The 12,743-nt window shown below is 35.3% G+C and overlaps 1 protein-coding gene across 9 annotated transcripts in view; it reads right to left on the bottom strand.

Annotated features, from left to right (window-relative positions):
• COP1 (COP1 E3 ubiquitin ligase) overlaps positions 1 to 12,743 on the bottom strand; it is a 276,120-nt gene that overhangs the window by 227,241 nt on the left and 36,136 nt on the right. For all 9 annotated transcript variants that reach the window (XM_089910807.1, XM_089910796.1, XM_089910781.1 and 6 more), the window contains exons 2-3: positions 11,702 to 11,761; positions 2,997 to 3,094 (exon numbers count right to left, since the gene is read on the bottom strand). In XM_089910807.1, coding sequence (XP_089766933.1) covers positions 2,997 to 3,094; positions 11,702 to 11,761 — 158 coding nt within the window. The remainder of the gene's footprint in view (positions 1 to 2,996; positions 3,095 to 11,701; positions 11,762 to 12,743) is intronic.

The raw sequence follows: 12,743 nt of genomic DNA, 5'->3' as shown, positions 1-12,743 counted from the left end.
GACACCATCACACATTAAGCAGCCGATTTTCAATAAATTTTTATGTCTAATACTTTATAAAATTTGTAAATATTTATTTGATCAATTGCATGTCTAATAATTACAATAACAACTCAGATAAAACATTTAAGATTTTTAAAATACTTAATATAAAATTATGTTCAAAAGAAACTTCAAGGTCTATAAGTTCTATTTTCTGTTACAGAAAAGTATGACAGATAAATCAATCAGAATTTCAAGCATGAAATATATAAGGATAAAATTATGTGAGCAATATACAATTTAAGAATAAGTTCAAAGAGACAAAGAATGAAATTTCCCATTGTTAATGAAAAGTATTTATTTTTGAATCAATGATAAGTATCAAATCACTATACTATTCAGATTCTACTGGATACATTTTAAAAAGAGATAAAGCTTATTTTTAAAAAAACATATTTACAATACTCCTAAAATTATATCCTTTACAAACACTTAAACTTATAAAGAAAAAATGTGGATGCTCATTTAAAATGTGGCATCAATGTGGGAAGAAGTACATTATTTTTCCGAATTTTTATATGGGTCACCCAAGTTGAAGACCACTGCTACAGAAAATGGGTAGCCCAGCCCTCTATCCATGACTAAGGTAAACGTAAAGCATTAAAAGTGAAGGGTCCTAACCTAGCAATAAAAAAGGTGCAAGTCTACCTAGAACACTTCAGAATCGTAGAACTTATACTTATTTCACCATGCTCAAGAGGAAATCTGAAATTACTTTTAAAAGGTTCAGGGTCTTTTTAATCCAACCAAGAACTACAGGCACTATACAAATCATGTAAATCAGACTAAAGCAATGGGAATAGTTTTTTCAGTACAGAAAAAACAAATGATATTCCACTTTCAAAAACAGATCTCAGTAGCATCCTGAGTGCACGGGAACCGAAGGATTTGACCATCACTGTACAAAGCTAAAGACTGGAAAGGGTGATGGGCAGTAAAACAGAAATAGATATATCAGGATGAAATGTTATTTCTATGGCTGACATAAATAATCACACTGGAAGCTGCACTATAATTAAAAGATTTCAAATATGGGCATAAAACACACTCCAATTACCCAAAACCAAAAATTTTTATCCATATAAAGAGAAGGTTAATAACACTTCTCTGGTGGTCCAGCAGTTAAGACTCCACGCTCCCAATGCAGGGGGCCCAGGTTCAATCCCTGGTCAGGGAACTAGATACCGCATGCCGCAACTAAGAGGCCACATGTCGCAACAAAGATCCCGTGTGCGGCAGTGAGGATCCCTCGTGCCACAGCTAAGATCTGGCACAGCCAAATAAATAAATAAATATTTTTTTAAAAAAACTGTATCATCGACAAGATAATTTCTAGCTTAGGAAATCAGTAATTATGACTTCACTATTCACTGAATATATACATTTGAGAATATATAAAGTATGAAATTACTTTACATCTTAGTGCTGTATTTTCATATTCCTTCCATATCAGTATAATGGTGTTCTCTCTCTCTCCTCTCTTCTCTCTCTCTCTCTCTCTGTCTCTCTGTCTCTCTGTCTCTCTCTCTCTCTCACTATTTAGAAATTCACATAACAGAATTTGGACTCATTAAATTTGGTAAATATCAATACCAAAACCTAGAGACCACTGGATTCCTTTCTGTATTTAACCATTCCAAAAGAAGAAGTAATTTTCGAAAGTTATGACAACTCATAGAAGAGTGATTCTAGATGCACAAAGCAGCATCAATCCATGTTTGTGAGTTCATGGACAAAGGGTTCTGCTTTGTGGGACTTTGGTTTCCATTTCACCTAACTTAGCTCATGAAGTCCAGTCCCACAGAGTATCATACCACTCAGTGTTTCTTCTTTTCCTAAGTTCATTCTCCTAGTTTGCCACAAGACTTTATCTACCTAGAAGAACTTGGTATTCCAACAGAAAATCTTCAAAATATTTCCTTCAGGGTTCATTTCTGCTATGCAATCATCTGATGATTTTCCTGTATGAAAATATATTGGATTGTACTGAAGAGTGAAAGAGAAAAAAGGATTGAAGCCAATGTAATTTTAGAGCAGAGATAAAAAAAGGAAAGCCATGGCTGAAAAGGTTCCAATTCATGATGTATTATAAACCACCAACAAATCAAACTGCAACCAAAGCACTGGCAAATCAGAATCTAATACACAAGTAGACACCACATCCTTAACTCTGAGTGTGTTACTCTTTAGAATGAAGAATTATCCTTTCTGATATACATACCCAGTAGTGCCCTACTTCATGCCTACCCATACCTGAAAATTAATCTTTGGAAAATTAATCTTCATTCCCAAAAACTCAAACTAAAGATTTTCCACAATATCTTAGGCTTTTCAACATGTAGAATTTTTAGATTTTTCATAATTGGCCTCTGACTAGATACTATTCCCAATCACTTACCATTTACCTTAGGGGTTCCCTATTTGTGCCTCTCTTCTCCAGTCACCATTCCTCCCTCAAAAGTTCCATATCCATTGTCTTTCTTTCCCCAGTTTTACTTTTCAATCACCTCCCCAGGTCACAGACTCTCTTCCTCCATCTAGGAGTCCTCATATACAAGTTTTATCTCCCTTCCGCCTCTCCATTAACCTTTTCCTCCATTGCGTCTCACTTCTGCCCCAGAAGTAGAAACAACAGGAATGCACAACATGATATAGAGACAGGTATCTGGAACTCTGGCATTCTCCTTTAGCCTCACATTCTGTCCAGCCATCAATGTAAGAATCTAAGAGTTGTACCAGTGAATTGTTTTTTAATGAAACTTAAATATAATATGATATGGTACATATGGTATAGAATCAATGTCACAACCCGGGGAAGATTGGGAAAAGCACCCTGCTGAGTAGGAGAGAGAGACTGCTTACCTCTAAGCTACGTTCTCTAAATAAATTAGTGCTAACACACCCTTTTGGGAACTAAATATTTTTAAAAATTAAAAATCATTCCAAAGACTCACCCAAGAAATTAGGATACAGATGGTCAATATTATCCACAACATAGTTACACTTGGGACATCTATTATTGTCCTCCAAACTCTGATGAATACACTTGTAGCTATAAACAAGAGAAAAAATAAAATAGCTTGATTAAATCAGTGATAAATTAATGAACTAGTCACAAAATAATGCCTATTAGTTTTCTATTCCTCATTTTCAACAGAAGTTATCTAGCAGTTATCAAATTTATTTCAGCTTATACTTTTATATTAGAAGATGCATTTATTAGATAATAGTATACAAAAGTTATTTAAAAATATTATTTAAAAATAAACTCAAATAACAAGCCTACTAGATATAAAATTTTAAAAGATATACTAACTTTTAAGTTTATGCAATTTAAACAGTATATAACACCACCAAGAAAAACAAATGCCTGTAATTTAGTTAAGCAAACAGACTATCTGTATCCTTGGAGTGCTGATATCCTCAATACAAAAAGAGCTCATTCAAATGAAAAGAAAATAAGAGAAGAACAGAAAAATCAGCAAGACAAAAATTAGTCATTAAGCATGGGAAATCATCACTTTCATTAGGATGAAAAATTGATTTAAAATTATATATTAGTTTTTACCAATCAGGATAGAAAAATAAAGAAAAAACTGTCAGAGTTAAGGAGTACATGTATATATGAATAATTTCATGTACTGCTGCAGGAACTGCCATTTTCTAGAAGGCAAGTTGTATGGAAAAACTTAAGGCTGTGTATCCTCTTTCATGTAGTGATTTTACTTCTAGGAATTTATCGTACGGAAATAAGCAGATACATATATGTAGAAAGATGTCCCATTCAAAGTTATCTGTAAATAGCAAAATAAATTAGAAGCAACCAAAACACTAGGAAATTGACTACATAAATTTGTAAACATCAATCCAATGCAATGTATACAGTCAATAAAAGTCACACTGTAATATGTAACTATATGCCATGAAAAATAATCTAATAACTATTTATAGGTACAGCTGGAGAAATATGATTATGAGAAATTTTTGCCTTCTTAGATTATACATTTCTGTAATGTTTGTTTTTTTACAATTGTGTATTGTCTTACAACAAAAAACTTTGAAAATGTCATTCAACTAAACCCCAAAGAAATATCAAATCGACATTAGGAAAAAAGTCACCATATAATTATGTTAGTAAATAAAAATAACTTCTAACACAGTGGATACAATTCCATTTGTTTTAAAAAATTATGTACGTGTACATTTTTTAAAACTCTTAAATTGTATTTATTAAACTATAGTTTGATTTACAATATTGTGTTAGTGTCAGATGAACAGCCTCAGATTCTTTTCCATTATAGGTTATTACAAGGGATTGAATATAGTTCCATGTGCTTTATGGCAAATCCTTGCTGTTTATATATTTTATATATAGTATTGTATATCTATTAATCCCATAGTCCTAATTTGTCACTCCCCTCTGGTAATAAGTTTGTTTTCTAGGTCTGTCAGTCTGTTTCTGTTTTGTAAGTTAGTTGATTTGTATTATTTTTTTAGATTCCACATATAAGTGATATAATATTTGTCTTTCTCTGCCTGACTTACTTCCTTTGTATTATAATCCCTAGGTCCATCCACATTGCTGCAAATAGCAATATTTCACTCTTTTTAATGGCTAATATTCCACTGTATATATACCACATCTTCTTTATCCATTCATCTGTTGATGGACATTTAGGGGGCTTCCGTGCCTTGGCTATTGCAAATAGTGCTGCTATGAACATTGGGGTGTATGAACCTTTTTGAATTAACAGTTTTCTCCAGATATATGCCCAGGAGTGGGATTGCAGGGTCATATGGTAACTCTATTTTTAGGGTTTTTTTTTAGTTTTTTTTTTTGCGGTACACAGGCTTCTCACTGCTGTGGCCTCTCCCATTGCAGAGCACAAGCTCTGGACGCGCAGGCTCAGCGGCTATGGCTCACAGGCCCAGCCACTCCGCGGCATGTGGGATCTTCCCGGACCGGGGCACGAACCCATGTCCCCTGCATCGGCAGGCGGACTCTCAACCACTGCGCCACCAGGGAAGCCCTGATGTGATTTTAAATTGGATTTTTTTTTTTTTTTTTACTTTCTCTGATATTTCATTGTTACTGTAAAGAAATGGAACAGATTTCTGTATATTGATCTTGTATCCTGCACCTTGCTCAATTCATTTACTAGTTCTAATCATTTTAGCTACAGCAACCAGACAAGAAAAAGAAATAAAAGGTATCCAGATTGGAAGGGAAGAGGTAAAACTGTCATTGTATGCAGATGACATGATACTCTATATAGAAAATCCTAAAGATTCCACACAAAAACTGAAAGCATTTAAATGTGAACATTTAAAATAAACCGAAAAAGACATTCACCATAATGTTAACAGTATGTGCCACTGGGTAATATAATTATGGGAAACTTTTTCTTTGTAGGTGTCTACAAGTTTCTATAGTAAACATGTACTGCTCCTAACAATCAGGAAAAAAAATTACTTCTAAGAAATCTAAAAGGTGATTTACATATAAGATGATTCCTAAAAAGACAGTAACTCTTTTATCCTGTGTCCAAATTACTATAAATTTGCTTCAGCTTCATAAACTGAAGCAGATTTTTATATCTACCTACTTCCCTCCACCTTATCAAAACAAAATGCTACATCCATCAGGTTGCTCTGTTCTAGTTATCATCTACTTTCTCATCTCACATTTGTTACTTGCAAGACAAGCAAAAAGAAGGACATTATAGGGAATCAATGTAGCGTGGTCTCTGGCACAGTACAGGGGCCCAAAGATTAAACACCTGGCATATAACAGGTACTCAAATATTACATACAGAACAAATGACTTGCACAGTGTTCCAGAAACAATATCTTCAACTCCTGCAACTATGACAAGGCTAGGAATACCACATTACCAAAAGATAGGCTCCATATCTGAGAGGAAACTTCCTACATGGAAACTTCAATGAAAGAAATAACATTCTAAATTTTTTTTTCATTTTATTGCAAGGGAAAAGCATAAAGAAGATATGCAAATACAATAGATTAAGAGCTCCAACATGGGAACATTTATAGTCTGCTTAGGGGAAAAGGAAATGAGTTAATATTACCAGAATACATGACAAGATTTAATCCTTTAAAAAAAAACCTGCAGGGAATTCCCTGGCAGTCCAGTGGTTAGGACTCAAGCAGTGCTTTCACTGCCATGGCCCAGGTTCAATCCCTGGTTGGGGAACTAATACCCCACAAGCTGTGCTGTGCAGCCAAAAAAAAAAAACCTGCAAGTTCAAATAAAGCAAGTCATGAAGGAGAGACTATGAGAGGGTTATTAAAGACAGGAGACAGGGATTGACAGATAAGCAGAAAAAGGACATTTGGGGTTTTAGCAAATGGCTTTTGAAAAGAAATGGTAGTCAGAAAATGAGCAAATAAAATGACAAGAAAAACAAGCTAAATTGTTAAGCCAGATAAAGAGTCTGTCAATATACAAGAAATTATTCCTGAATCCAACAGAACATTCTCCTCTCCCTTCTTCAGCATCCTAATCATATCCCTTGTCAGTAAGCTTACTACCATACCATCCTCTCTTAGAAGAAAAAGATAGTCTAGGACACAACCAGAAGGAACTGTCCTCAGAAACAGAAGCTCAAATTACTTTTCTGCATTGTACTTGATAATATTCATCTATACTATAAAATTTAAATGAATCAAATTACACGCCACTGTATAAAACTGCAGTGATAACAAGATGCATCAAGTTTATTTTATAACATCTATTGCCTCACTACCACCTTGGGTAGACCCTCCCTAGTCTGAGAAATAGTAACTGTCTTATTCTGTACTTAATCTGTGTATGTGTTTGTCAGCCCCTCTTCTATTTGCTCATTAAAAGCAGAGATTTGTTTTACTCATCTCTGTACCCTCAATATCTAGCACAATATCCTGTTAAAGAGCTGGAACTCAATAAATTCTGAATACATGAGAAAATAGATATAACCAAAAAAGAAACATACTTCTGCTGCCTTCTGGGTCATATAAAACACTGCGAGAAAGTCTCAATACAGTAACTCTAATTCATTCTCACTCATCTATCTCCTTGACCATCACCAGCCCAAATGCAATGTTTTGGATTCCAAAAGAAGAGTATATGCCTAAACTAGTGATCAAAATAGGTGGGCAAAAAGAGATAAGAAGGATATATATTTTGGGTCTACCTGAGAAATTTTCAATAGCTACTCACACTGCAACTCTTAAAAAAATGTATTCAGTACCACAGTGTGCTAACGGTACCTATGTCCCCTGATAAGTGTAGATCTGACCACAAAGAATGAATATTCCTCCACAGATGTATACAGTTGCTCTGTTTCTTCTATTAAGTATATACATACCTACAAAATATAATTGATTTTTCTGTCTGTGTCAACAGGGATGAGTAGATACAGAAAACTGAATAATTAGAAAATTCTCAAAAAAGAAGGAACTATAAAAAGAAAAGAAAAAAAAAATCAGTACCAGTGGTTCTATATAAGAACCAGGTACAAAAAAAGCCTAATAGTAAGGTACGAGGTGATGGATTAGTCAAAAGTCCCAAAAGGCAAACTGACACCCAGGCTTGATCACAGGTATGCTGCAAGATGACAACACTGAGGGACCCTGTTAATTATAACTAGTTTGTATTGAAGCAAACAGTAAATCAGGAGCTGACATACATGAGGTCTGAGAAGCAGAGGGCAGAGGACAAGCTGGAGGCAGCAAAGGGGAAAGCAAAAGAGCAAACCTTATCTCTATGTCATACAGAAGCCAGATTTTTAAAATTATATCATTGAGTTTCAGTTAGATTATAGCTAATAGCAGGCTCACTGTGAAGTGGGAATGATTTAAAGTGAAAGAACTTCCCGCTATAATGTCTCCAACCTGTTACTAGGAAAGACTTATCATTTTTAAGTGGGACAAAGAATAAACAGTTGATGTGGCCCAATTTGATTTAGTGTTAATAATCTGGATGGAGCCTTGAAGTGGTATTCTGCTTGGCTCCAGGTAATCAGCCAGGGTTCAACTTAGCAAACAGTTGATACAACAGGCTACTGTTAATGACTGAAGTTCCACAGGCCTCTCATGTCTCACCGTAAATAATTAAGAGCTTTTGCTTTCAACAAAAGAACAAAATGTCTCACAGTTTATCAAGCCTGGCAATGGGACTGTCAGCTTCCAGGTTTATTGGCTCCTACCAATGTTATCATCCCTATCCTACCAACACCTGCTTTCTGGTAGGTATTTTAAAACACAATCACAGGGACTTCCCTGGTGGCACAGTGGTTAAGAATCTGCCTGCCAATGCAGGGGACACGGGTTCAATCCCTGGTCCGGGAAGATCCCACATGCCGCAGAGCAACTAAGCCTGTGCGCCACAACTACTGAGCATGCACTCTAGAGCCCGCGAGCCACAACTACTGAAGCCCGCACCGTAGAGCCTGTGCTCCACAACAGGAGAAGCCACAAGTGAGAAGCCTGCGCACCACAATAAAGAGTAGCCCCCACTCGCCACAACTAGAGAAAGCCTGCGCACAGCAACGAAGACCCAACGCAGCTAAAAATAAAAAAATAAATACTTTTTTTAAAAAAACACAATCACATCAGAGTGTAACAAAGTAACTTGAATTGTAACAAAGATCTAACCTTTATTTTTATTTAAAGGTAAAAAGAAGGTATTTAAGAAACCAATGAACTAAACTCACACCATGAAGATTACAGGACTCACTGAAAAGGCCCGGCCTGTCTAGTTATAAAGTCAATTAGTAATTTATTGTACTTCACAACATACTGAGGCAAGATCATTGAACTGATTCAGCAGACTCTTAAGCTTTTTTAAATGCCACAGTGAATATGTTAGACAAGGGCAGTTAGGAAAAATGGAAACCTCACTTTACAATCTGTTTCACACTTCAACACCTTCAAATCTATGAAAGAAGAGAAGTGAAAGGGTAGGAAGACAATGGGGGTTGGGGGCCAGAGAGCAGCAGAAGATGGTATGTTGACTGACTTGACAAAGGTAAGTTTTAGACCCAGACCTAGATTCCTGGTCCACCAACTTCAAGAACTTGCTCTTTTAGCTTTATATCAGTAGTTCTCAACTAAGGGCTACTTTGTCCTCTAAGGGATATCTGGCAGTGGTTGGAGACATTTTTGGTTGTCACAACTTAGAGTAAAAGGGTTGTTACTGGGTTACTACAGAAGCCAGGGATACTGCTAAACAATCTAAAATACCAAGGACAGCTACCCACAACAAAGAATTATCTGGTCTAATATGTCAATACTACCAAGGTTGAGAAAGCCTACCATAAATCACCCAATTTTCCAGAATAATCAAAACCCAATGTCTCTAAGAGAAGTATATGATTTCCTATGCAATGCTAAGGTGCTGGATCAATTAATGGACCAAAGAGAACACTACTGCTAAACAATCAGCCTGAAAAGACCAAGCCCATACATGTGTCAAGACCCACATGACCAGAATTTCAGTAGCAATACATAGAAGAAAGTGATTCACAAATGATAATAATGTCAATGCAATATATACCAGGAAATAAAAATTATTTAAGAAGGCAAGATGGCCTTTTTTAAAAAAACCAACAAAAAGATTCTGAAAGAATACACAGTCACTTCTTACCAGAGATAATCTTTGAGGAAGCAGAAAAGAAAGGCTAGGGGAAAGGAAACATTTACATTTCATATTATACCTTTCTGTACAATGAAAGCTTTTATAGCCAACAGTATACATTGTTCTTATCATTTTAATAACTTTTATTTTAATAAAGGACACAGATAATGCAACCTAAGAAAGCTATTTTTAGTCTAAAATTTCTTTCTAAATGACTGGCAGATTGGATATACCTATCAACAAAGCACTGCACTCCAGATCAAACTAAAGGACTTACAAACTGATGACAATGCTCGTCTTCACTAATGGATATCAACCTACCAGATATCATATTCAACCTCAGTATAAAATTGTGGGTCTAACTTCAACATGAATTAGAATAATAAGATATATTAGAACACAACAGAAATACTAAACAAAGAGGGTAAATAATTTAGGGAGATGACTGACTGCAAGTAGAATATACCACCTCCAATCAAATAAATAGGTAAATAAACTAAAGGAATTAAACATACACAAATTACATACCCATTAGGATGACCACTATTAAAAAAAAAACAGAAAATAACAAGTGTTGGAAAGGATGTGGAAAAATTGGAACCCTGTGCACTGTTGGGAATGTAAAATGGTACTGCAGGTATGAAAAACAGTATGGAGGTTCCACAGAAGATTAAACACAGATGTACCATATGATCCAGCAATTCTGCTTCCAGGCATATACCTGAAAGAACTGAAAGCAGGATTTCAAAAAGCTATTTATACACCAATGTTCAAAGAAACATTATTAACAAAAGTTAACAGCTGAAAGCAACCCAAGTGTCCATAGAGAGAAGAATGCACAAACAAAATATGATATATATGGTCATCCCTCAGTATCCACAGCGAATTGCTGTCAGGACCCCCGTAGATACCAAAGTCCAAGGATGCTCAAGTCCCTTATATAAAATGGTGTAGTATTAGCATATAACCTACTGTACATCCTACTGTATACTTTAAATCATCTCTAGGTTACTTATAATAACTAATACAATGTAAATGCTATGTAAATAGTTGCCGGTGAGGTGCAAATTCAAGTTGTGCTTTTTGGAATTTTCTGGAATTTTTTTTTCAAATACTTTGGAACCGTGGTTGGTTGAACCCACAGATGCTGAACCCGCAGATACAGAGGGCCAACTGTATATGCAATGGAATGTTATTCAGCCTCAAAAAGGAAGGAAATTTTGACACATGCTACAACATGGATAAAACTTGAGCACACTCTGCTAAGTGAAATAAGCTAGTCACAAAAGACAGATACTGTTTGATTCCATTTATATGAGGTATCCAGAGTAGTCACATTCACAAAAAGTAGAATGGTGATTGACAGAGGTTGGGATAAGAGGGAAATGGCACTTGTTGTTTAATGGGTGTAGTTTCAGTTTTGCAAGATAAAAACGTTCTGGAGACTGATTTGCACAACAATGTTACAATACTCAATACTACTCCACTTAAAAATGGTTAAGATGGTAAATGTTAAGTATATTTTATCACAACGGAAAATCTTTTAAAATATACAGATTAGCATGACATATAACCTAAAGACAGCACTGAGCAAAGTGTTAAAGAACACAGAACTTTTTAATCCTCTAATATCCTTTTCCAATGACCTTCCAGCCTGCTTTAATGGCCCTCACATCTATCCTCCACAAGTGAGTTAAAGGTGCTTCATGCTTCATCCTAATTACCCAGCACCCCCCGGTTTCCTAAAACAGCAGTCAAAGCTCTTTAAACAATTAAGAAACCCAGAAGTTTATTATTATAGTTTCATCTATAAGGCTGATAGTAAATCTAAGTATTTCACAGAAATTATACCAGCAACCACATGTTTGCCTTGAGCTGTCAAACCTGTAAAGGTATATCGGTCAAGGAAATATGATTCAAAATAACCAACAGTAGCTTTAAAAACATAACTTCTCACTTGTTACATTTACACACAAGTTAAAAATTGCCAAAAGACAATTTCACTAAATTAAATCATCTTACCAAAAGCTGTGGCCACACTTCGTCATGTATGCTTCCTCAATCATATCAAAGCAGATAGGGCTAAAAACAGAATAGAAAAATAATTAATACATTTTTTTAAGTAGAGTGATTACAAATTGGAAAAAGTCAGTAACAATACCAACAAAATCATATTTCAATACATAGCTAAGTCTTCAAACTTTCTAGTGATGAGATGAAATTTCTATTGAGCTGAATGAACGTTAGGGGACTGCTGGTAAAATGACAATTTGTTCAAGATGGCCCTAAGCACCATCAAGTTCTAAGATGAATTAAATGAATAATTTAACTGACTCCAATACTTTGACTTGACCATAAATTTTGATAGTATAATGCAATCACGAGTGCTTAAGTTCTACCATCTTTTTCAATCATCCCTGGTACAAAACCATCTAAATGCTCTATTTCCTATCTCAAAGAAAACGAATTTCCTGAGTGATAAATTTACAGTTCCAATCTCAATAACTCTTCTAGGTAGTGAAGATGCTAATGATAACTAATACTTAACACAAACTATGCATGTCCATTAAAACAATGACATATATTAACTCACTTAATCCTTTCAACAGCATAGGTACCTACCTATTACTAGACCCACTTTATAGATAAGGAAATTGAGACACAGAATGTTAAAAGTCACACAGCTAGGAAGTAACACAGCCAATTTTCAAACTCAGATCCATGTTCTCAACCACTCTTCTATTCTACTTCCAGATACCATGAGATAAATATCAAGTCATACCAACTATGCCACATGTTCTGGCCAAGGAAAGGGGGTTATCAATCTCTGAGAGGGTACCGTCTACCAGAAGAATGCAAAGCCTTCTAAGAAGCAATTTCCCTTTATCCTTCCCCCTTCCTCCCTCCAAAAACTCTGATGAAGTCTCCAGAGATACAACAGCCATCTTGAGATCATGAAGACAACAAACATAAGCTAAGAAGACAGGATATGGGTTCCTTGATAACATCCTTCAGCAGTTGCATCATCTATGGATTGTCAATATCTGGACTACACATTACATGA

Source organism: Delphinapterus leucas, chromosome 1 (genome assembly GCF_059928025.1).
Source record: "Delphinapterus leucas isolate spDelLeu-1000000601 "Yukka" chromosome 1, BTC_Dleu_Yukka2, whole genome shotgun sequence".
In the NCBI taxonomy this organism is placed as follows: Eukaryota; Metazoa; Chordata; class Mammalia; order Artiodactyla; family Monodontidae; genus Delphinapterus; species Delphinapterus leucas.
Note: the sequence above shows the minus strand (reverse complement) of the source record. Positions and strands in the feature narration are given on the sequence as shown.